The sequence below is a fragment of the Liolophura sinensis genome, chromosome 6 (genome assembly GCF_032854445.1).
Source record: "Liolophura sinensis isolate JHLJ2023 chromosome 6, CUHK_Ljap_v2, whole genome shotgun sequence".
NCBI lineage: Eukaryota > Metazoa > Mollusca > Polyplacophora > Chitonida > Chitonidae > Liolophura > Liolophura sinensis.
The window spans coordinates 2477776-2503355 of NC_088300.1; the positions used below are offsets into that span (position 1 = coordinate 2477776).

General features: G+C 39.3%; 1 protein-coding gene across 4 annotated transcripts in view; it reads left to right on the top strand.

Moving 5' to 3' along the window:
• Positions 1 to 25330, top strand: part of LOC135468570 (uncharacterized) — a 34851-nt gene extending 9521 nt beyond the window's left edge. For 2 of the 4 annotated variants that reach the window (XM_064746904.1, XM_064746905.1), the window contains 14 exons: positions 8385 to 8510; positions 12496 to 12694; positions 13142 to 13251; positions 13780 to 13992; positions 14587 to 14694; positions 15010 to 15102; positions 16552 to 16740; positions 17007 to 17197; positions 17531 to 17639; positions 18112 to 19036; positions 19579 to 19900; positions 20302 to 20559; positions 22406 to 22463; positions 23301 to 25330. In XM_064746904.1, the coding sequence (XP_064602974.1) occupies positions 12652 to 12694; positions 13142 to 13251; positions 13780 to 13992; positions 14587 to 14694; positions 15010 to 15102; positions 16552 to 16740; positions 17007 to 17197; positions 17531 to 17639; positions 18112 to 19036; positions 19579 to 19900; positions 20302 to 20559; positions 22406 to 22463; positions 23301 to 23468 (2787 nt within the window). In that variant the 5' untranslated portion in view covers positions 8385 to 8510; positions 12496 to 12651 and the 3' untranslated portion in view covers positions 23469 to 25330. The remainder of the gene's footprint in view (positions 1 to 8384; positions 8511 to 12495; positions 12695 to 13141; positions 13252 to 13779; positions 13993 to 14586; positions 14695 to 15009; positions 15103 to 16551; positions 16741 to 17006; positions 17198 to 17530; positions 17640 to 18111; positions 19037 to 19578; positions 19901 to 20301; positions 20560 to 22405; positions 22464 to 23300) is intronic. The other 2 variants (XM_064746906.1, XM_064746907.1) reach the window with 2 other exon arrangements.
• The last annotated feature ends 250 nt before the right edge of the window (positions 25331 to 25580 follow it).

Below are 25580 nucleotides of genomic sequence, written 5' to 3' on the forward strand. Positions count from 1 at the left end.
GACATCACTGATGCTAAGGAATCCAATGCATAAAGCTTCACTGACAGAGTTGGTAGTACCTTCAGAAATCCTTACTTTTATGAGGAAAACGCAGCAAAACAGCATGTACATGTATATATGCTATGCTAAACTGCGAATTACAGTATTGATCTGTTGTTTATATTTAAGTGAGGTTATTTTCCGCACTGGTACACATCTACACAATTTTATATTTTCAGTCTATACTGGACACCCATTCACTTTGTAATAGCTTTAGTCAGGTTTTTCTAATACATGATGCACATACATGATGGAGGGTTCTCCCCTCAAGCTGCACTGTTTCTCCACCTGAGGGTAGCAGGGAAGATCAGTTAACAGTGACTATTTGATCACACAGTGGAGTCAGGTTCATATCACCTTTGGCTTGTATGTATGTATGTACATGTACAGTTGTATGTATCACTCAACATGTATGTGTGCGTGCTTTGCCTACATTAACTTACATGTAACAGTGGGTCTACGCCAGCCTGTTATTATGTCTAAAAAAAGAGGTTCAGAAGACTGCCTATCAGCATTTCCAATTGACCAGTTACATCATTATGTTCTTGTGACAGATAGATGTAGGCACTGTCCTATCCTTGTATCTATGTGTATCATGTGCTATCATGGACTTCCCACAAGGGTGTAACTCTGATTTTGAGAAACCTCTTTTTTCAGTCCTAAGGTCTGAAAATCTCTCCTTTATCGCGAAGTTGATAGAATAAAGTCATTCCGTTAATATGGGTGAATAAATCTAATCATGTACAGCTCCTATCAGATCAGTGCTTCAGTTGACTATAATGTTGTACTTGTATTACTTTTTATCATAAATCCTTTCATGTTTTCATAATTATCTTCAGAAGATTTTTGATTTCATAATGATTATCTATGTTAAATACTTTTTGAGTACTAAGATTTCTCAACATGTGTATATAGGGGATCGTAATTCCCATGGTAATTAATATGCATCTTCACAGTTGGGGAGCACAGCGTGATGCATTGGTAAGGTACACAATTCCAAACTCTGATGCACAAGATTTCAGTTGGGCAGCATGTATATATATATATATGGCATTTAACATGATCCAGTTAAATATATAAATGCTAATCTTCACAGGCTATGGTAGTTAAGCCATCAAGTATTAAAGCGTAACAGCTCTCACAGCCTTGCATGCATAATGACTGCGGTAGATTGATGATTTTTTCTGGGCCTGACAGGAATATGTAGGTGATAAAGACCTGATTTAAATTCACTAATTTACATGTTGAAATTTTGGAATGCCTGAAAAAACAACAACTCAGGTATGTAGAAAGTATTTTCTGATGAAAATGTTTTAAACAAAACCAAAGTATAGAATCATGCATTGCCTTGTATCTTTTGTTGGAGTTACCACAATACTCTAGTTTATGAAGCTTATCAGTGGAAATGGAAAAATGTGATCATGATAACACCCTGCATCTGGTGATGAGTATAAGCCATCCTGTCCTGGACATTTTGTCAGGTTTCTGTGCCATTATCTCGTGGCCAGCGTAAGATGGGCGTTTGTTCACTTGTCAGTCTGTAGCTTTGTTCATATACCTGGAAATGTACACAGGCCTCTGGTGTGTACAGGTAAGTGTTTATCAGCTGTGTGCATTAGACACTATGCTTCATTAGATCTGGAGACATAGCCTGGGAGGATAGCCATTTATTCACCAACATGTCTGGGCAAACCCTGTGCAACAGGTAGCACATATCCAGTAAGCCAGGTAAATGCCTGTAACTGACAGTGGGCTATTATTCCAAATCTACAGGTAATGATTTGTGCATGTTACACACCTGGACATTTATACAGTTTGTCTGCATAGCTGTTATGGAGGGGCATGGTTTGTCTGTCTTCCTTTATCCTGGGAAAACAACAGATTTGTTACAGGGCACATGACATTTAGAGCTTTTTTTGCCTTTAATTTGTAATTTGTTTATCGAAGTACGTTGTGGAAAATCTGAAGAAAAAGTAAAATAACAAATATTTAATAACTTTGTAAATAGCTTAAACTTTTGATAACTTTGATTGGCTGATATCAGTGTATAAAGTCTAGGTGAAATTTTTGAACCTGTCTGTGTGTTGCTAGTCAAGAATTGACCTAGATTTGTAGACATGTGAAATCACTCTGCAGTCCTTGTTACATTACACTGACAAAACTGTCTAACTATAAATCAATTGAGCATGTTCCTGCTTAGAGTTCTGAGCCAGATAACATGAATTGATAGCTCAGGTGAATTGATGACATCTTATTCTGTGTGTATATTAATACAGGCATGCACATCTATTCAAAAGTTATTAATAACCCTCATATCTTCAGGCTATGGGGATATGTGTAATTAAGTTCATATTTGATTGTCAGATTTATCCTCTTTCAAAATGTACATCTGAGTTTATAACTCTATGTCCTGTCTTTTAATACATTTTTATAAATATGACCTACTGGTGGATGCTAATTGTGTTATGACTGTTGTCATGTTCAGATTGCTTGTGTTATGACTGTTCTCATGGTTCAAATTGCTTGTGTTATGACTGTTGTCATGTTCAGATTGCTTGTGTTATGACTGTTCTCATGTTTAGATCGCTAGTGTTCTGACTGTTCTCATGTTTAGATTGTTAGTGTTCGGACTGTTCTCATGTTCAGATTGCTTGTGTTGTGACTGTTGTCATGTTCAGATTGCTTGTGTTATGACTGTCCTCATGTTCATATTGCTTGTGTTATGACTGTTGTCATGTTCAGATTGCTTGTGTTATGACTGTTGTCATGTTCAGATTGCTTGTGTTATGACTGTTGTCATGTTCAGATTGCTTGTGTTATGACTGTCCTCATGTTCATATTGCTTGTGTTATGACTGTTGTCATGTTCAGATTGCTTGTGTTATGACTGTCCTCATGTTCATATTGCTTGTGTTATGACTGTTGTCATGTTCAGATTGCTTGTGTTATGACTGTCCTCATGTTCATATTGCTTGTGTTATGACTGTCCTCATGTTCATATTGCTTGTGTTATGACTGTTCTCATGTTCATATTGCTTGTGTTATGACTGTTCTCATGTTCAGATTGCTTGTGTTATGACTGTCCTCATGTTCATATTGCTTGTGTTATGACTGTTCTCATGTTCATATTGCTTGTGTTATGACTGTTCTCATGTTCAGATTGCTAGTATAAACCAATATGACTAAACATGAGTTACATCATACAATTTTTAGAGGTGAACAAGTTCAGCGAAAGTCTTAATGATGGAATTTATGATGGTGACATGTTAGGCCGTATGGCACAAATAAGGACTAAACGTTAAAGGCAAAAAAAGCTCTAAATGTCATGTGCCCTGTAACAAATCTGTTGTTTTCCCAGGATAAAGGAAGACAGGCAAACCATGCCCCACCATAACAGCTACACAGACAAACTGTATAAATGTCCAGGTGTGTAACATGCACAAATCATTACCTGTAGATATGGAACTAAATCAAAATTGATAGTGGATCTCAGTCTCATTGTCAAGATTCAAATGACCACACCACCTTACATTGTACATCGAAATATAGCAAAACAACATGTATGTAAAATATTTCGCCACACAACATTGATTAAGTTAATTAACACATCTTTGGCTGATTCCACAAAGCTTTTCTGAATTAGGTCAAAATTTGAAGCCTCCTCACAATGCTTAGTGTGCAGTACTGGAAAATGATGTTTAGACACATTGTCCTGCAATCACATTTATCAGGTGGTCAAAAGTTTAATGAACATAGCGCCAAAATAAAGCTCTAAAATCACAATTCAAAATTTTGACTTAAGTCAGAAATGGCTTTGTGGAATCGACCCAGTGTCTAAACTGAAGATCAGTTGTTGATCCTGATGAAATTGTCTGCCTATCTGGATATATGAAGCATTCATCATGTGTTAAGATCATATATTATAAGGAAATACAAAAACAAACAAAAAAAAGTCGAGTGAGATACAGCTGGGTGTTGTCATGATGTATCACTGTCTTGTCAGTATAACAAGCACCACAGTCAAGTGAGACACAGCTGGGTGTTGTCATGATGTATCACTATCTTGTCCGTATAACAAGCACCACAGTCGAGTGAGACACAGCTGGGTGTTGTCATGATGTATCACTGTCTTGTCAGTATAACAAGCACCACAGTCGAGTGAGACACAGCTGGGTGTTGTCATGATGTACCACTATCTTGTCAGTATAACAAGCACCACAGTCAAGTGAGAGACAGCTGGGTGTTGTCATGATGTATCACTATCTTGTCAGTATAACAAGCACTACAGTCGAGTGAGACACAGCTGGGTGTTGTCATGATGTACCACTATCTTGTCAGTATAACAAGCACCACAGTCAAGTGAGAGACAGCTGGGTGTTGTCATGATGTATCACTATCTTGTCAGTATAACAAGCACCACAGTCGAGTGAGACACAGCTGGGTGTTGTCATGATGTATCACTATCTTGTCAGTATAACAAGCACCACAGTCGAGTGAGACACAGCTGGGTGTTGTCATGATGTATCACTGTCTTGTCAGTATAACAAGCACCACAGTCGAGTGAGACACAGCTGGGTGTTGTCATGATGTATCACTGTCTTGTCAGTATAACAAGCACCACAGTCGAGTGAGACACAGCTGGGTGTTGTCATGATGTATCACTGTCTTGTCAGTATAACAAGCACCACAGTCGAGTGAGACACAGCTGGGTGTTGTCATGATGTATCACTATCTTGTCAGTATAACAAGCACCACAGTCGAGTGAGACACAGCTGGGTGTTGTCATGATGTATCACTATCTTGTCAGTATAACAAGCACCACAGTCAAGTGAGACACAGCTGGGTGTTGTCATGATGTATCACTGTCTTGTCAGTATAACAAGCACCACAGTCGAGTGAGACACAGCTGGGTGTTGTCATGATGTATCACTGTCTTGTCAGTATAACAAGCACCACAGTCGAGTGAGACACAGCTGGGTGTTGTCATGATGTATCACTGTCTTGTCAGTATAACAAGCACCACAGTCGAGTGAGACACAGCTGGGTGTTGTCATGATGTATCACTATCTTGTCAGTATAACAAGCACCACAGTCGAGTGAGACACAGCTGGGTGTTGTCATGATGTATCACTGTCTTGTCAGTATAACAAGCACCACAGTCGAGTGAGACACAGCTGGGTGTTGTCATGATGTATCACTATCTTGTCAGTATAACAAGCACCACAGTCGAGTGAGACACAGCTGGGTGTTGTCATGATGTATCACTGTCTTGTCAGTATAACAAGCACTACAGTCGAGTGAGACACAGCTGGGTGTTGTCATGATGTATCACTATCTTGTCCGTATAACAAGCACCACAGTCGAGTGAGAGACAGCTGGGTGTTGTCATGATGTATCACTATCTTGTCCGTATAACAAGCACTACAGTCGAGTGAGATACAGCTGGGTGTTGTCATGATGTATCACTGTCTTGTCAATATAACAAGCACCACAGTCAAGTGAGAGACAGCTGGGTGTTGTCATGATGTATCACTATCTTGTCAGTATAACAAGCACTACAGTCGAGTGAGACACAGCTGGGTGTTGTCATGATGTATCACTGTCTTGTCAGTATAACAAGCACCACAGTCGAGTGAGACACAGCTGGGTGTTGTCATGATGTATCAAGTATAACAAGCACCACAGTCAAGTGAGATACAGCTGGGTGTTGTCATGATGTATCACTATCTTGTCAGTATAATTTAAAGGAATATGTCATATTTGGTTGGGTTTTAAATGCTATACTAATTTCACTTTACCTAACTGCTCAATGTTTTAAACAGCCTCTGCAACTAATATTTTAAAACTTTCTCAGAAAACTATGGGGTGTAGAGAAATAATTTGCACAGTTTTATAAAGCTTGCATCTTAAGTGAAACAAACAAATCATTTTTAGCATCATTTTCATATTTGTGTGCATGAATTCAATGAAAAAAAGGCTGTAGTGGTTGATAAGTGCACATTTACAGTAAATGACATCAGACAAACGGCTGGAGAACGCCAAAGTGTCCATAGGTGACTACCCACTGAACCCCCGTGACTTATACTCAAAGAACACTTATGGGCTAATTACATGTTTATTACATAAAACTCTTGTATTCAATGATAAATGTTGGATGTATTTTAATTGAAACATGTAATGTACAAATATAGCAACAGTATAATCAAAGTTTTTTTGCTGTTTTTGCTGTGAATGCAGTTTATGTTCTACATACCAATTCTTGAAAATGAGTAAGTATTAGTAATCTTTCTGTTTATAGCAAAACTGTAACTCACATTGGAAGACATTAATGTTTATGCAAGCCAGGTCATATTGGGTGTAAACATGGATATTTGTCTGTATATCTGTTTTAGTTAACTTACTTGCAGGACTTTGTCATCCTGTGTTTCTGTGTGTCATTTTGCACTGTTTACTTATTGTTTACAAATGTTTTACCTACATTATTGTAGAACTGCCACTTGCTCAAATAAATGATATGTTTTCTGTCTTTGTGCTAATTTAGAACATTTGTGGCCTCTCATGTCAAGTTTCATTCTGCCTTTTTTGTTGATTTTTGTCTGTGGCAATTTAGACACTTGGGTGAGCCATAATCTTCAGTGACAGTTTAAAAACCCTACAAAGTTAGGCTTTTGATCTACCAATGTTTTCAGCAAATAACAGAAGTTCACCTTGCGCTCATTTGAAATAAGTACTGGTATGTTATGAAGGAAAAAAAAAGTTAAAGAGCATCTTCTAGCTGTACTTTTGTTCAGATAACAAAAAAGTCTTGCCATCCCATTCTTCACTTTGCTCTTCCACTCGTAAAACAAAGCTCCTCGTTAATGGCCTGTTAAGCAGAACTGTTTTCACAGTTTATGTGATACAAGATAACAGTATGAATATATTATGGCTACAGCATGACTGTAACGTTGATTCATATACTGTACCGACACATATCTGTCTTCCATGGTCCACTGCTCGCAGGCTGTAACAACACTGATTTTGTGAATCAGTTTAGACTGAGTATGTAGTCGCAGCTTTTGCATAAAAATTCTGCTTAGCAAGTGTATGATAGGTGATATGTAAATGAAGGCACAGTTGTGATAATACTATTTTTAGCCAGAAAATCCCACACATTAGGTGTCAGTTTTCAGTGGGTTGGTATAAGGAATTTTTGAAGTAGAATAGTGTGTAAAATTGTCGGTTTAGCCTATCATTGCTATCATGTATTGATTGTGAAAGCTGATTGTAGATCAAATGGGAAAACGCAAGAAGTTTTGTTCAACTCAATTGTAGCACTTTGTGTAACATTTTTATGAAGTTGATTTTGTCCAGTCAGAGGGCGAACACATAGCATGAATTAATCTTTCGGGCTGAACAATGAACACACATGTTTGTGTAGCTATAATAAATCAGATGTAAGTTTTCATTGTCTTTAACACAACCAGTCATGTATGTGATCTGTATGGGAAGTTAAATATAATAACAATAGACATAGTGTGGGATATATTTAAGTACATGTGTATGTGTGGTGTAAAACTGGTACTTGTCAGGAAGTTTACCAGGTGGTGTAGATCTGTGAAGTCGTCTGTATAAGGGGTAGATATAATGTACCAACATCAGTAATAACATGCCTAATAACACACTTATGTACCCACTATCAGAAGGAGCAATGGTGCTATTTCATAACTGTTAGAACAGGATGAGCAACAGATAACAACGATCATAAATTGACAATGATGTTTCTTCATGATATAACTATATTGATTAGAAATTCGTGTATAATTTGTCTTCCCCTTGAAACACAATTATTTGGTGGTCATGGGACAAATGTCCGGGCTGTAAATCAAGGTTCAGAGAATCCGATATTGCATTGACTCTTGGGTGCATTTCTTGATTCCATCTCTTATCAGAGGCGTGTTAATGAAGAAAACTCTCTTGTTGTTAATATGTTTACAGTGAAACACTTGTGGTATTTATTAATTTGCCCAAGTTTTAGTGGCATATCATTTTCTAAAAAGCAGATTGTTTGGTTCATAGAAGAATAATTGCTAATTTATGAAAAGAAATCCCTTGCTGGACAATCAGAATAATAACTTTTGTAATAAGCTCTCTAACCCTTGACCAGTGAGGTTTGAATCAAAAGAAGTAAAATATTCTTGATCATAGTGTATTCAATATTAAATGAATAAATACATAAAAAATGTAATAGGTTATTTATGTGTGTGTGTGTGTTACAGTGCCTTATAATTTACTAGATGCTATCTTAAAGGAAATGTAATTATGGATTTAATTGTGCAATCCATCATAGTTCTGTTTAATTTTCAGCCAATGAGAGCCCAGTCGGTATTCTGTCAGAACCACTGACCCCTGATTAGCATTTGGAGAACTTAAGGTTGTGTCTGACTCATTTAACGCAGCACGGTGTGGACACTTCATCTGTACAGGCCACTGGTGAGTAGGTAGTGCTGGCCTAGACCTATTAGATCACCAGTTTTTACAGGTACATGTACATGGTTACATTTTTGCCCCATATGCATAGGTAGAAATGTTTTTTAAAAACTGCCCGTCACAGAAACAGGTGGACTTTTTTGTACCTGTCACTTACAGGTATCTACCTGTTGTCATCAGTCTGGCTTGGAAAGCCATATCAGTCTACCATGTTACAAGAACATTTGGTTTCAGTAGCATTTTCCTTTTTATTCAATATTCTGATGGGAGCGGGACTTCTGCATAGTTGATTGTCAAAATAACACTTACTTGCAGGAGTTCAGTCTGTACTTGTGTACACAGGCACTTCCCATTCAAGGGGAACAACCTCAGAAAAGCATTCGGTCTGTGTGCGTTTAGATTTATGTGTGTCTAGAGTTGCTCCATTTCTAAACCTGCAACGCTCCGTGTACTTCTCAAGCAGGAAAAGTTAACAGTGCGTTCCTAAAGCTGTACACTTTGGGAGGATAGAGAGAGGCCGGGACTATAAATATTAACTTAACATTGTATTATTTGGGTTATTTGACTGGTGTTTCAATCTGTACTGAAAAAGATTTGACCAACAAGTCATAGCGACTGCAATGCGGAGAGACTGTTGAGGCGTGCTTGACAATTTTTTATTGATTCACTGGTCTGCTCTGCGTTTTTGGTAGGGTGTGACCTGGTGCAGGGATGTATCAGAATGGCTTTGTTGTTGCCCAATATGTTTCTGGTAGGATGTAACCTGTGGCTAGGATGTATCGGAATGGCTATGTTGTTGCCCCTTATATTTCTGGTAGGATGTAACCTGTGGCTGGGATGTATCAAATTGGCTTCAATGTTGCTTCATATGTTTCTGGTAGGATGAAACCTGTGGTTGGGATGTATCAGAATGGCTATGCTGTTGCCCCATATATTTCTTGTTGGATGTAACCTGTGGTTGGGATTTATCAACATAGCTGCGTTATTGCCCAATACGTTGCTGGTGGGATGTAACCTGTGGCTGAGATGTATCAGAATAGCTGCGTTATTGCCCCATATGTTTCTGGTATGATGTAACCTGTGGCTGGGATGTATCAGAATGGCTACGTTTTTCACCTATATGTTTCTGGTGGGATGTAACTTGTGGCTGGTATGTATCAGAATAGCTGCATTATTGCCCCATACGTTTCTGGTAAGATGTAACGTGTGGTTGGGATGTATCAGAACAGCTGCTTTATTGCCCCTATGTGTTTCTGGTAGGATGTAACATGTGGCTGAGAGGTATCAGAATGGCTGTGCTGATGACCTATATGTTTCTGGTAGGATGTAACCTGTGGCAGGGATGTATCAGAATGGCTACGTTATTGCCCCATATGTTTCTGGTGGGATGTAACCCCTGGGTGGGATGTATCAGAATGGCTATGCTCTTGCCCCATATGTTTCTGATAGGATGTAACCTGTGGCTGGGATGTATCAGAATAGCTGGGTTATTGCCTCATATGTTTCAGGTGGGATGTAACCCCTGGCTGGGATGTATCAGAATAGCTACGTTATTGCCCCATATGTTTCTGGTAGGATGTAACGTGTGGCTGGGATGTATCAGAATAGCTGCGTTATTGCCCCATTTGTTTCTGGTAGGATGTAACTTGTGGTTGGGATGTATCAGAATGGCTACATTTTTCACCTATATGTTTCTGGTTGGATGTAACTTGTGGCTGGGATGTATCAGAATAGCTGCATTATTGCCCCATCTGTTTCTGGTAGGATGTAACATTTGGCTGGGATGTATCAGAATAGCTGCGTTATTGCCCCATATGTTTCTGGTGGAATGTAACATGTGGCTGGGATGTATCAGAATACCTGCATTATTGCCCCATATGTTTCTGGTAGGATGTAACTTCTGTCTGGAATGTATCAGAATGGCTACCTTGTTTGCCCCATAGGTTTCTAGTGGGATATAACTTGTGGCTGGGATGTATCAGAATGGCTATGCTGTTGCCCCGTATGTTTCTGGTAGGATGTAACCTGTGGCTGGTATGTATCAGAATGGCTATGTTGCTTGCCCCATATGTTTCTGGTAAAATGTAACTTGTGGTTGGGATGTATCAGAATAGCTGCGTTATTGCCCCACATGTTTCTGGTGGGATATAACCTGTGGCTGGTATGTATCAAAATGGCTGCGTTATTGCCCCATATGTTTCTGGTAGGATGTAACCTGTGGCTGGTATGTATCAGAATGGCTGCGTTATTGCCCCATATGTTTCTGGTAGGATGTAAGTTGTGGTTGGGATGTATCAGAATGGCTACGTTTTTCACCTATATGTATCTGGTGGGATGTAACTTGTGGCTGGTATGTATCAGAATAGCTGCATTATTGCCCCATACGTTTCTGGTAAGATGTAACGTGTGGTTGGGATGTATCAGAACAGCTGCTTTATTGCCCCTATGTGTTTCTGGTAGGATGTAACATGTGGCTGAGAGGTATCAGAATGGCTGTGCTGATGACCTGTATGTTTCTGGTAGGATGTAACCTGTGGCAGGGATGTATCAGAATGGCTACGTTACTGCCCCATATGTTTCTGGTGGGATGTAACCCCTGGGTGGGATGTATCAGAATAGCTGCATTATTGCCCCATATGTTTCTGGTAAGATGTAACATATGGCTGGGATGTATCAGAATGGCTATGCTGTTGCCCCGTATGTTTCTGGTAGGATATAACTTGTGGTTGGGATGTATCAGAATGGCTATGCTGTTGACCTATATGTTTCTGGTAGGATGTAACCTGTGGCTGGGATGTATCAGAATGGCTGCGTTATTGCCCCATATGTTTCTGGTGGGATGTAACCCCTGGGTGGGATGTATCAGAATAGCTACGTTATTGCCCCATATGTTTCTGGTATGATGTTACCTGTGGCTGGGATGTATCAGAATAGCTGCATTATTGCCCCATATGTTTCTGATAGGATGTAACCTGTGGCTGGGATGTATCAGAATAGCTGCATTATTGCCCCATATGTTTCTGATAGGATGTAACCTGTGGCTGGGATGTATCAGAATAGCTGCTTTATTGCCCCATATGTTTCTGGTAAGATTTAACGCGTGGCTGGGATGTATCAGAATAGCTGCGTTATTGCCCCATATGTTTCTGGTAAGATTTAACGTGTGGCTGGGATGTATCAGAATAGCTGCTTTATTACCCCATATGTTTCTGGTAAGATGTAACATATGGCTGGGATGTATCAGAATGGTTTTTTGTTGCCACTGCTGTGTAATTCCATTAATTGTAAAATATGAGCAGATGAGTATCACAATGTGTTAAACGCTGATGCGATATTTGTGCATATTTTTCGTTCCTGTTTTGAAGCTTTACTGCATTCTTAGCACTGTATGTTGTATTTTTCCGCATGTAAGTTTGAATGGTTGGTCAGTTAATAGTAAACATAGTGGAACAGTGACTTGAAATGAAGGAAATGAAGTAATGCGTAGCTGATTTATCTCCAAGATCGTACTGTACTTCCACTGTACTTGAATCCTGTATAATACATCCCAATTTTGAGTTTGTGATGTTTTGTACCAAAAAGTTATTTGTGTGTTCTTTTTAGACCTGTCAAGTAGAAATTCTTCATCCGCATTACTGTTTATTCGGAACATCAGGAAAGCATTCCCTCAAGGCATAAGTTTAACCAAAGGGTACACCATTATATGCTTATTTCTTGATGAAAGAAATGTTTTCAATTTACCAACTGTGTGTTTTGTTAGTATAAAGCCAATGCCATATTAATTAAATTTCCTATAAAATATTATGAGGTTAATGTATTAACATACATTAGAAATAATTTGACAGAGAACTAATAAAATGGAGTGAGCTTTGTTTCCCGCGGGCTCTGTCTAGTTTCCTCCCACCGTAATGCTCGTCACCATCGTATAAGTGAAATATTCTTGAGGACGGCATGAAACACCAATCAAATAAATGAATAAATGTTTCAGACAGGTTATTGTGAAGAACCATTGTCAGAGGAACTCGACAGTGCTACCAATGGACAGTCCATCTCCACCTTAGAGCTGAGGACGACTTGTGAGCGGTCACCTAGTTCACCAGGTGCACAGGGGTCAGCAAGTGCACAGGTGTCACCCAGTGCAGGGATGCTGGCTGGAGTCAGACCTGCTGGGGTCATTAGCAGGAGAGGTGAGTTTGAGGTGGGATCCATTGGATACATCTAACAGTCACTATTAGGTTGATAAGGTGAAACTTCTCCATATTTTATAGTAAAATATATTCATTTATTCTGAAGAAAAAGGCAGGGGGGGGGGGGGGGGGGGGGTGTATTGGCTGATCCTTGTGGTATTAAGTATCTTCTCAATGTCAAAGTCCAGTTGTAGGTAAAAAAAATTTTTGAGAGTGTATGGTGTTCATGATGATCGTTGGTGTTTCACCAATATGATGTGTACATGAGAAAGTCTGCAGGTAACTACGTACATTTTAGTTATTTTGCTCACTGAAGTTTTACTCTGGGGACTTTAATTCACACATAGCTGGCTGCTGTGGTGTAAGTGTAAACATTTTTCAGTTTCTTACACACTAATAAAATAAATGCAATCATCCTTCACTGTGTTCATTTTTGGATGTTGCCAGTACATGGCCAGCCCAGCCAGAGATTTACAGGGGGCCCTAACTACCTGCCCGGCACTCTTAGAGGTACAGATGGGGAGATTCATACCTCTACAGCCAGCACCCTTCATGTGGTGAGTCGGTATCAGTCCCTAAGATACAGCTGGCATAATGTCTGATATTTTCACTGTTGCTATTTACCCCAAGTGTTGTATATACATATATACAAACCAACACATATACAACCAACAATGTTTTCCCATTTCACCAAAATGCATGCTCCTATTATGATTTATATTTAATACTATTCTAAAAAATAAGGTTTATGTTTTTTTTATGTTTTTGTTCTGAATATCAGGAAATACTTCTGCTACAACTGTCATAATTTGATGGATTTAACATTGAAAGAATTGTAACAAAGAGAGAGTTCAATCTCAATGTATTCGAGAATTTATTTTCATTGGGCACATTTTCCACCAATGGTGTGCTCACAGTATTTATACGCCACACTTCAGATTATTTGCCATGGGTCACAACTTGCCATGGGACAATTAATCAATCATTAACCCACAAGAAAGCAAATGAACAAACCATTTTGGACCAACAGCTGTAAATCAAGAAGAAACCTTGTAATAACGAAAAGTGTTGATGTATTTTGACAGTCCAGCACAGAGCTGGATGCACATGGTGTGTCTCAGTACAGTGGTCATCAGAAGACACAGAATATCCCTGATCACCACTCCACAGCTGTCCACCTGAACCAGGCCCGACCCCGGACTGCCCCCACTCTCTACACCAGTGGCCCCGCCCCCCAGGAACACCCACCTGTCGCCAAGAACAATGCCTGGTCTTCTAGCCACAAGCCCTCCATGCAGGTAACCTCCATATATGGTAGTTTGGCTGTAGAAGGTGTTCTTACTGGATTTCCAGTTTCTCACCAGTGATGTTGTGAGTTCAAGTCCCCGCTGACTCTCTGGTGATTTTGTGTGGGTAATACTGGACTGAATTGTTGTTTACTCCATTGTTAAACTTAAATGTTTTTGAATAGTGACAAAAAAATATAGTACAAAATCAAACAAGAAAATTTGTTTTACACATATTACATTTATATGTTATGTTAAAGACTTTTCTTATAATTGTTCCTATACTAAATCATCTTGGGGCCTCCATGACTCAGTTGGTTACCGCGCTAGCGCAGCGTGTGAAATATTCCTGAGCACGGAGTAAAACACCAATCAAATAAATACTAAATCATCTTCAGTAAGGTTTAATGTTGAGGTGGTACATGTATTTAAAATCTTTTTCAGATAATGACAGTGTTCAATCTGCTGATGACGTGCATGGTGTATCATACAGTATAGCATTGCAAAGCTTTCACTAGTTTTGTAATTGTGATGCACATTGCATATTATTTTACAATACAGTAGTAGCTGTACAGTTGCATCTACCATGTACTATCTCTGATTCAGAACGGTGGTCGAACAGCAGTCCCTCGTATGTCTAATACAGTTGAAGACAGACTCAAAACTCTTTTATCCAACTCTCCCTCTGGTACTGGGAACAAAGTAACAAAAAATGTAAGTAACTTACAAACAAAACTATGTTCTTCTATTTTTGGCATTTATGGTGTAGAAAGATATTTTCATATTGATATTGATTTGCTGTGGTATAATTGTGGTTTCTGAAAAGTCAAGAGCGTTGAAACATAATAAAATAGATAACTCATTAGCAGGCATTTAGCTGTGAAGTTGTGTGTTAGGTCCAACTTTTATTGGCTTGCTTCAACTGTGTGGGCCTTTTATGATGTACACTGAAGTCCTACAAACGTATACAAGACGATAAACCTTCAATACACAAATCTGCTAATGACTGCTTAAATTCCTCATGAACAGCATCGGGTGAATTACTCTCAGCCCAGACCCTGGGTCACAGAGCAGCGCTACCCTCATCATCTCCCCCACAACAGCGTTGTTGTGTACATCACTGTAAGTGGCCTGTTGTCCATGGCATGCACCCAGGATCATCCCTGGCTGTGTAACACGCTATACCTGTGTGCATGCTGTCAGTTATCACTCAGACTTTTGCCTGGGATACCAGCTTGATTCTTATTACTTCTCCTGGGTCATTCTTCGGTTCAGTGCCTGTTACCTGTGTGTGTCCATATCACCATCCTTGTCATCATTCTTTTAATGCATCCTTTGTATATGAATTAAGTTAAGCGAATGAGCATGTAGACAAAATGTAAGGACTTGCTGCATTGTCTTCTACTTTTCTTATCTTTTTCTAATACAATTCCATGGTTTGATTATCTTATGCATGGAAATTTTCTGTCTACCACTGTTTATCCAGTCATTTCCTAGTGTTTTTATCGTATAAATGTTATTTTGTGGTATTTTCTTGCATTGTTCTCAGACTTGTGTACTGCCTGATGTTTCATTTTCTTCACCTGCTAATTGAGGTCTGGGTTTTCAATATTTTCTTGTTAGCTATTGATTTGTCTATATTCAGACTGCAGTGTTTTGTGATATGATCAGTTTAAGGCAAAATGCAAGTGTTTATTGGAACAGTGTACTTAGTTGGTATGTGTGTACATATGCATATACATGGTTATCCAGTGTGTAAAGCTATACTTTATTGTATGAAAAGCCAGACTGTGTTGTGATACAGGTACTTTATTTGGTTGACACATACATGTATACATGTATATAAATGTAATATGAAATGTGGTTTTAAGAAAATTTTGGGGGATACCTGTGTCATCATTTATTGAACACATTTATTCACGAAAGTGGGATGAGATCTCAGTCTTGCCAGAGAAATACTGTAGCATTGGTACCCTGATGTATTGGTATCCCAGATGTGTTGGTATCCCTGATATATTGGTATCCCGGATGTTTTGGTATCCCTGATATATTGGTACCCGGATGTGTTGGTATCCCTGATATATTGGTATCCCGGATGTGTTGGTATCCCTGATGTATTGGTATCCCAGATGTATTGGTATCCCAGATGTATTGGTATCTCTGATGTATTGGCATTCCTGAAGTCATTATCGTACATTGGAAAATCTAGTTTTCTAGTTTTTGCTTATATATTACTTGGGATTTGTGATATTCATGAAGGAAGTCAGACTGAGAAGTTTCATTTATTATATTCATCCCAAAAATTAAGTGTTTTGATTGTAAAATAAACGCTCATAACCTTTAACATGTATCAAAATATCCTGAAGTGCTTTCTTCACTTTGTCAGAATTGTGAATTTGTATGTTTTGTTTGCATTCTTAATTCATATATATATATATATATATAAAAAAAAAAAATATATATATATATATATATATATATATATATATATATATATATATACATTGTACAATGTATGTGCTTAAGGTTTCCTGATGGTGACCCATGTCTTTTTTTTTACTGTAATTTCAGCCTTATGAGGATGGGGAGCTGCTGAAGCCACCCACACCTGTGCCAAGGCAGACAACTCTGCCCTCAGACCATGCTGACAACACTGCCATCATTGAGGAGGACAGTCACCTTCAGCACCCTGTCTCTAAGCACCTGTCAGAAGTACAGAGACATAGCGTGAATAGCACGGTCTCTAGTTCCGGATATGTGGTGAGTTCATCATTGTGTAGTTATTGCTGTAACATCAGTTCTTTAGCATTGTATTAACTCCAGAATAACCACCGTCTCCTTCTTTCGTCACAGATCCATTCCTGGAGAAATATTTATCTGATTTATCTGTTGGTGCTGATCAGCAACTGTCTGGGAAATGATGCTTGTAATGATACCCTGCTGAACTTACATTACTGTCACTCACTTGACTGAGCACACAGATATGCCGTGAAGATGTTTGGTGAACAATGTGTTGCTTTTCTCAGCCTTCGATACCATCAGACAGATGGTCAAGTTCATACGGAGAAACGGTCTTCGAGCGCACTTTTCCGCCTGATCATCTTCCTTCTCACTCACCTTCTCTGATGACAGCGCTCCCTGGCCGGGGACATGAGAACTACGCCTACCAGCCTGACAATCATCAGCAGATATCATCTGGGAGCAGCCAGGAACAGAGGTAGGCCTGCGTTGTGCCGTGTACCGGAGAGAAATCATTCAAGATTGAATTATAACCTGACAAAACTTTTATATTGTTCCCGTGTTGTATTACTCTGTTGAAGCGGTATCTTCAATTTTATTCATTATATTTTCTTTTTAGCTGTGTATGCATTTGTTGGGTTTTTTTTGCACCAAGAGACTATTTGTAAAATTACACCTTACATGTACATTGGTGCAGCAGTTTTGCGTAAAAAGTGAAACTATGTTAAATGTCATTGATGCATCCGCTCATTGATTCATTTGGTGCTATTTGCTCAAGGGACTTAACTCTGCCTTGATTTTTGTTATGTAGACAGACAGGAGGGAGCAGTGACTTGAGAGCTGCCTGGAATCGTCTGTATGGCCAAGAAGGAAAAACTGTGTTAAAACCTCCTGTTCCTCTGTACAGACCACAGCAGAATGTATGTTTTATTTGCTATTAAACATTTCCTCTAATTTTTGAATTCTATTTTCTTTTATTTTCATGGAAGCATGTTCAGACATGTTAATTTTATGAACAAAAATAAGCCTTGTCCTAGTACAAACTTGATCTCTCTACAGTTGACCAGAATGAGTGTTATGTTAATTTTATGAGTAAAAATAAGCCTTTACTGGATTCCTAAAATGCATAAATCCCCATACAAGGCTCAATTTATTGAGGGTTCAAGAAATTGTACCACTAAACTCTTGTCAGTCTTAATCACGAGAGCGTTACAGGAAGTAAAGCCATTTTTGAATAAGGATTGTTGACCAGTATGAGTGGCATGTTAATTTTATGAGTAGAAATAAGCCTTGTCCCAGTACAAACTTGATCTCTCTTGAACAGTTGACCAGTGTGAATGGTATGTTAATTTTGTTATTCTGATATAATTATAAACTGAATTTCAAATTCAGATAACCAATGCTGTTAAGAAGGGACCTCCACCTCCCCCACCAATCAGAAATGAGTCTGTTCAGAGGGAGGAAGAGCCAAGAGTCTCTAAAGCAATAACACAGCCCAGAAATAGCACACTTCTTCCACCCACTCACTCCTCAGTGAGTGTTTCTCCAGCAGTCAGATTGGAGGAGAGAAAACTCGCCAACGTCCCAATACATGTTTCAAGACCGGACAACTTTTTGTATCCTGATGCAGCTGGTTATCCTCATGATGCCCATGGAAATGTAGGTACAGGTAGGAACAGCAACAAGACGGAGAACTCTGAAAACACTTCTCGTACTGTCATTGGTGTCAGTCAAGGCAGGCCAGTCACGACAGTCAATCATGTGACATCTACATTCCCACCTGGTACTCCAGGGGTCATTGAAAGGTCAGGGTCATATGAAGAGTTGGGAATAGTTTCTGAGAAGAAGAAGAATCCATCCACCAAACCATCTCGAGATCCAGGGTTTGTATCACGGCTTTCTTCACAAGTGAGGCACGCCAACGAGTTTCCGTCCAGTTATATACCTTCCAGTTCTGACTATGCTGACATTGACGGCCTGGAAGATACTCCTCTGGCAGCCCATGACAGTATATTTGACCGCAATAGTGAGGAGTCGTCGGGATCTGTAACTCCGCCTCTTCCACCACTCTCACCATCCAATTCCCCGCCCACCAGTGTGCCGTCCTCCCCCAACCCTGAACCAAAGTTCCCACGGTCCCTCAGTGCTGACATGCTGTCTACCCCCAAAGCTCCAGACCTTCTGGCCTCCACCAAACAAGCACCTGCCTCAGCAAAGAATCGCAAAATGACCTCTTCAGAACTCAACTGGAGAAAGTACTCCCCGAGAGAAAATTCCTCCAAGCATCGAAACCAGAAGAGATCTAAAAATCAGTATGGTAAGCACTGGTGGGTTTTACATGTGTTGTCAGTGTTTCCTGATCATCATTATCTGAATTGCTTGCTAAAATGAAGCTTCACCATCATCAGCCCACCTGTAGTTGTTATAATGTAGTGTATTAACCACAGACATTTGAAAGTGGTCTTTGTAATGCTACCCTACCGCCAATGTTAGCTCATTTTCTTGTCATTGGGCAACAATATGTATTGCTCTACATATGTGTTTATAGATTTTTTTTCTTGAAAGTATTAATTATGATCGATTCAATTTTAAAACATCATGTATACGTTTGATTTTTGTACGTTTGATTTCTGGCAATTTCCGACTTCACAGCAGCATAATTTTAGACAGGATAAATTAGTACCATGTAAATGTATGATGAATTATCTACATGATTTTTGTTACAGTGTCAGCACTTACAATTTCATGTCTTCTGCATACCTGGATGTATAGTAATTAAATGAGGAGTTTGTGGATCATTTTGAAGCATTCATATTATAGGTACAGTAACAGAGAAGTAATGATCTTTGTCGTTTTCAGGTATCTCTTTAAATGGGGTCAAAGACTCTGATGAAGAAAGTTTTCCTTTTGATATTCACAACACAACTTTGACCGTTGAACAGTCCCCTAGAACATCCCAAGATACGGCTAGGGCATCATCCAATCAAATCCGAGACATGCAGCGTAAGTTGGATGGCCTTGAGGCGTTGTACAGCGAGGTTCTGAAACGTGTGGAACCTTCACGGGGCCTTGGGGTCAGAGAGAGACGCCACAGTATTGGCAGCTCGGACACAAGCTCCTTCAGGAGAGTAGGACCATTCCGACACTCATCCAGCCACAAACCCCGCATTAAGGATCTCAAGTAGGTTTTCTGTGTTAGACACCAACCAAGTGTCATTGAAAGATAAAGGCTTTGTCTTATTAGTTGAAGGTATAAAGAATTGGAAGTCAGTTATGAAAACATTTTTGAAATATTACAGCTATCTGTTTTGACCAATCTCAAACTCAAACTCACCTGCATTTTCATCTGTAGTTTACTACTGCCCTACAACTGGTGCCCTACTGTCTACCTTCTTAAGGTGTTAAAATCCCAATAAAGAAATAAAGCACCACTCTGTACTAAAACAAACATATGTTAATTGAATGTTTGTGGCTGTTAGAATACATATCTAGTCAGTGGTAAAGAAATGAGCAGATATAAGAAGAATCCTTTTTTCAAAGCCATCCAGTTGCATGTATGATCACTGTCTGTATACGTCACAGGACCATCAACAAGCGTTTCCAGAAGCTTGAATCTCATGTCGTCACGCTGGCCAGAAGTGTCGCCCATCTGTCCTCTGAGATGAAATCCCAGAATGCCTTGTTAGTGGAGATGGACAGGTTACGCCAGGAGGTGAAGGATCTCCGTGAAGTGGCGCTGTCCAATCACAAGAAAGGCCAAGGTCATGTCCCTGACTTTGATAGGTTCCGGGGATGGGTTCCGGCCCTAACTAACCCCAAACGTGTCAACAAATTGACAAAGTGAGTAGTGTTTATAGTATCGGGGAGTTTTAAGCGAACTCGTGCCTAAAGCGTTTTCAGGTGGAGACTGTCTAGATTAAAGATTCTGTCTTCTTAAAGTATGATGAGTATGTAGTCTACATGTTTTATGATGAGTATGTAGTCTACATGTTTTATGATGAGTATGTAGTCTACATGTTTTATGATGAGTATGTAGTCTACATGTTTTATTATGAGTATGTAGTCTACATGTTTTATGATGAGTATGTAGTCTACATGTTTTATGATGAGTATGTAGTCTACATGTTTTATGATGAGTATGTAGTCTACATGTTTTATGATGAGTATGTAGTCTACATGTTTTATGATGAGTATGTAGTCTACATGTTTTATGATGAGTATGTAGTCTACATGTGTATGATGAGTATGTAGTCTACATGTTTTATGATGAGTATGTAGTCTACATGTTTTATGATGAGTATGTAGTCTACATGTTTTATGATGAGTATGTAGTCTACATGTTTTATGATGAGTATGTAGTCTACATGTTTTAGGCGGATTTAGGATAATATCCACTGAATTATAATTTTCTCCAGTTTCCTGCATGTTTGACTGATAGGACTAATGGGTTCTGCTGAAAGTTCATTAGCCCTTGACCAGTGAGATTGTTCAAACACAGCTGATGTTAGGTAACTGACCAGGTAACTGTTTCCCCACGACTATGGGCATGACTTCTGCTCAACCAAGCCCATTGGTTCAGTTAGTAGAGTCCGCTTCAGGAGCAGAAGAACCAGGGTCATTCCTGGGTCGGGCCACATCTAAGACCTTAAAAGAGGAAGTTGTAGCTTCTTCACTTGACGTCTTCATTAAGGGGATAGGGCAACGACTGGTTGACTCTTGTCAGTATAATGGCTCGGGTGGGGCGCCTTACTTGCCTTCGGTTAAGCCGTCTCAGTGAAGCCGCACTAGATATAAGAGTGATGGAAATCTGTCCTGCAACAAGGAGGCACATCACATGTTCTTGCACTTTAATGACCCCTTCGTCATCATATGACTGAAACATTGTTAAGTACATTTATGACGTTAAATCCTAAGCACTCACTCACTCACTCACTCTTCCCTTACTATGGCCAGGTAACTGTTTCCCCACGACTATTGGCTTGACTTCTTCCCCCCTTCAAGTTGCGTGTGTAAAATATCTTTGCCTGTAGGGTAAAGCAGCTGTCAGATATATATATAAGTATCTTGTATATCACTAAAGATTAGCTGCATATATAATGAATGTTCTCAGACACAACTGAGTCCAGCTATTAAAACTGGCTGGCTTGGCAGAGGACAGTCTCAGCATAAGGGAAAAGCGGTGAATTAAGCATGGAAAATCAGGCAAATCTCTAGACCTGAAGGTTTTCATTGAAGTGCTTTGATAGAAAAATGATTGATATTTTTTGGGGGATGGGAGTTTTATACCATAGAAATGTTAGGAAGTGTTATCCTATTTGCTGTGAAATGATGATTATCATAAACGATTTTAAGACTTCTCTATGTAGTTTATCTGTTCTGGACCAGATCATAAGACAAAATATGAAAATATAAAATTGCTTGGTACTTTCCACATTTGGAAATTATAAGCATTAGTGGTATATAAAGATGAGAGAAAAGACATAGACAGGAGACAGATTTCCAGTTTCATCTTGCAATGGGAATTCTGTAGAAATCTGAATTAAGAAAAAATTGTTATGTCACAGGTAAAAGCTGTTCTTTGAGACTGAGAAACAAATTTCATGTGCCATATTATACCAACATCTTACCTTTTCTTACGGTTAATTTGTCTTAATTTTACGGTACTCATTATGAGTGTTCTTTTCAGATTTTTTGGTCAGGAGCCTCCACTGTTAGAGATTTTCCTGCGGAGACTTGGTTATGAGGTAGGTGAAATTTGATTTGTGAATATGAATGACGGTATGGTAACGATGTACATTGTATGCTACAACGGTCATTTCAGGTACTGCAGATACATGTACATGGATATTTTGCATGTAAGTACTTAAGTATCTAGGTACATGTTATGATGTGGGTGTGTCAGCACCCAGGTATTCGCGTGTGTCAGTTATCAGCTATGACCATGATCATGTGTAAATTGTTTACACCCACACAAGTACTTATGCATCAGTAGGTCTATGGTTGTGTTAAGATGTTCAGTGTGTCATATTCTAGCCTGTACAGGGGAATGACAGGAAATGTCCACTACAGTCACATACACATGTATAAGAGAGTCACATGTGAGAGATTAACCAGTGTAATTCAGCAGTTCACATTAGGTTTAAAGTAGATGACTGGGGCCTGACATCACTGACTTATTTACAGTTTACGATTTTTACGATTACATTTTGCAGTTTTTGTTGTGAACTTAAGAACACATTGCAATTACATGTACATGCAGTACCTGTAATAAAATGAATAAAAATACAATAATGTGTTTACTTACTGGATTACTTACTGTAGCCTATAAGCTTCTCAATGTTGTTGCCCTGTTGTGTCTTGTCCAGTATGACCTTTCCTCCTAATGTACACTTACACAATAAACTAAGATGTTGGACAGTGTTTTATGAGCCCATAAGATAACACATGTACAAATGTGAAGCTTCAAAGTGTTTTCTAGTCTTCTAGGTTTGCAAATTCTGTGAAGGTAAAAGGATAAGAGTTATATAAAAACTCTTGAAGATCTTTAGTTGCATGTAGGTCTCATTTCATCTAATTTTCAGAAATTTACACAAAACTTCAAGGTGGAACATATTGGTATGATTGAGCTTCCATACATGACAGAGGAGAGGTTAAAAACAATAGGGATTCCCATGGGACCTAGGCTAAGGATCCTACAGGAGGCTCAGCTCTGCTTCAGACAGGAGAACTTTGACATTTACATCGTCTGAGGATCCTACAGGAGGTCTAGCTCTGCTTCAGACAGGAGAACTTTGACATTTACATCGTCTGAAGATCCTACAGGAGGTCTAGCTCTGCTTCAGACATGTTAACTTCGGCATTTACATTGTCTGAGGACCCTACAGGAGGTCCAGCTCTGCTTCAGACAGGAGAACTTTGACATTACATTGTCTGAGGATCCTACAGGAGGCTCAGCTCTACTTCAGACAGGAGAACTTTGACATTTACTTCGTCTGAGGATCCTACAGGAGGTCTAGCTCTGCTTCAGACAGGAGAACTTTGACATTTACATCGTCTGAAGATCCTACAGGAGGTCTAGCTCTGCTTCAGACATGTTAACTTCGGCATTTACATTGTCTGAGGACCCTACAGGAGGTCCAGCTCTGCTTCAGACAGGAGAACTTTGACATTACATTGTCTGAAGATGGTACAGGAGGCACAGCACTGCTTCAGACAGGTGAATAACATTTGCATCATCTCAGGACCCTACAGGAGGTCCAGCTCTGCTTCAGACAGGAGAACTTTAACATTACATTGTCTGAAGATGGTACAGGAGGCACAACACTGCTTCAGACAGGTGAATAACATTTGCATCATCTCAGGACCCTACAGGAGGGCCCAGCACTGCTTCAGACAGGAGAACTTTGACATTTATATTGTCTGAGGATGCCTAAAGGAGGTCCAGTTTTGCTTCATAAAGGGCACAGTTTGACACTTAGGATCCTAGTACTATGACAATTATTAGCTGAGGATCCAGGATTTGTGACATTATCATTGTCAGAGTATTCAGAAAATGTGAGTAACATGGTGTGAGGATCCTACAACTGTCACATTAACATTAAGATTCTGCAGGAAGCACAGCTCTACTCTATACAGGATGTCTTTGACATAAAACATTGTGCAGGATCCTACATTGACAGAACTCTGCCTTTTTGACATTGTCACAGGGATCTTACCTGAGGACCTTACATGATCTGACAAATTTAGAAATCAGTTGACAGCTGATGCGGTAATTCTGAGTCTTGAGTGCTAAACCATCTACACAATGAACAGCTGCTGTGCATTCAAGACATTTGTACATGAGAAAACTGTATGTATTGTATAAACCTTCATGCTCCTCTGTATGACTGATATGTGAGAGATATGTGGACATGTGATAACAAACGTGTATCCAGTGTGTATGACTGATATGAGAGATACGTGGACGTGTGATAACAAACTTGTATCCAGTGTGTATGACTGGTGTGTGAGAGATACGTGGACGTGTGATAACAAACGTGTATCCAGTGTGTATGACTGGTGTGTGAGAGATACATGGACATGTGATAACAAACGTGTATCCAGTGTGTATGACTGATATGAGAGATACGTGGACGTGTGATAACAAACGTGTATCCAGTGTGTATGACTGATATGTGAGAGATACGTGGACATGTGATAACAAACGTGTATCCAGTGTGTATGACTGGTGTGTGAGAGATACGTGGATGTGTGATAACAAACGTGTATCCAGTGTGTATGACTGAGATGTGAGAGAGACGTGGACATGTGATAACAAACGTGTATCCAGTGTGTATGACTGATATGTGAGAGATACGTGGACGTGTGATAACAAACGTGTATCCAGTGTGTATGACTGGTGTGTGAGAGATACGTGGATGTGTGATAACAAACGTGTATCCAGTGTGTATGACTGATATGAGAGATACGTGGACGTGTGATAACAAACGTGTATCCAGTGTGTATGACTGATATGTGAGAGATACGTGGACATGTGATAACAAACGTGTATCCAGTGTGTATGACTAATATGTGAGAGATACATGGACATGTGATTACAAACATGTATCCAGTTTATGCACCTTTATAAAATTCCTTTTGAATTACTACTTTTCTGTGTTGGGAAGCACAGTCAGGCACTCTGGCCAATGATAATTCACCAGTTCATTCAGAAAGCTAATGACTGTTCAGGTTTAATCCAATTGGTTAATGATAAATAATGGTACAGTAAGATTACATTAGAAGCTGCCCCATGTGCTGAGCGCAAGTAATAAGCATCTTTGGCACAAATTAGTTTTAGAACTCCATTCATAAATTTTTCT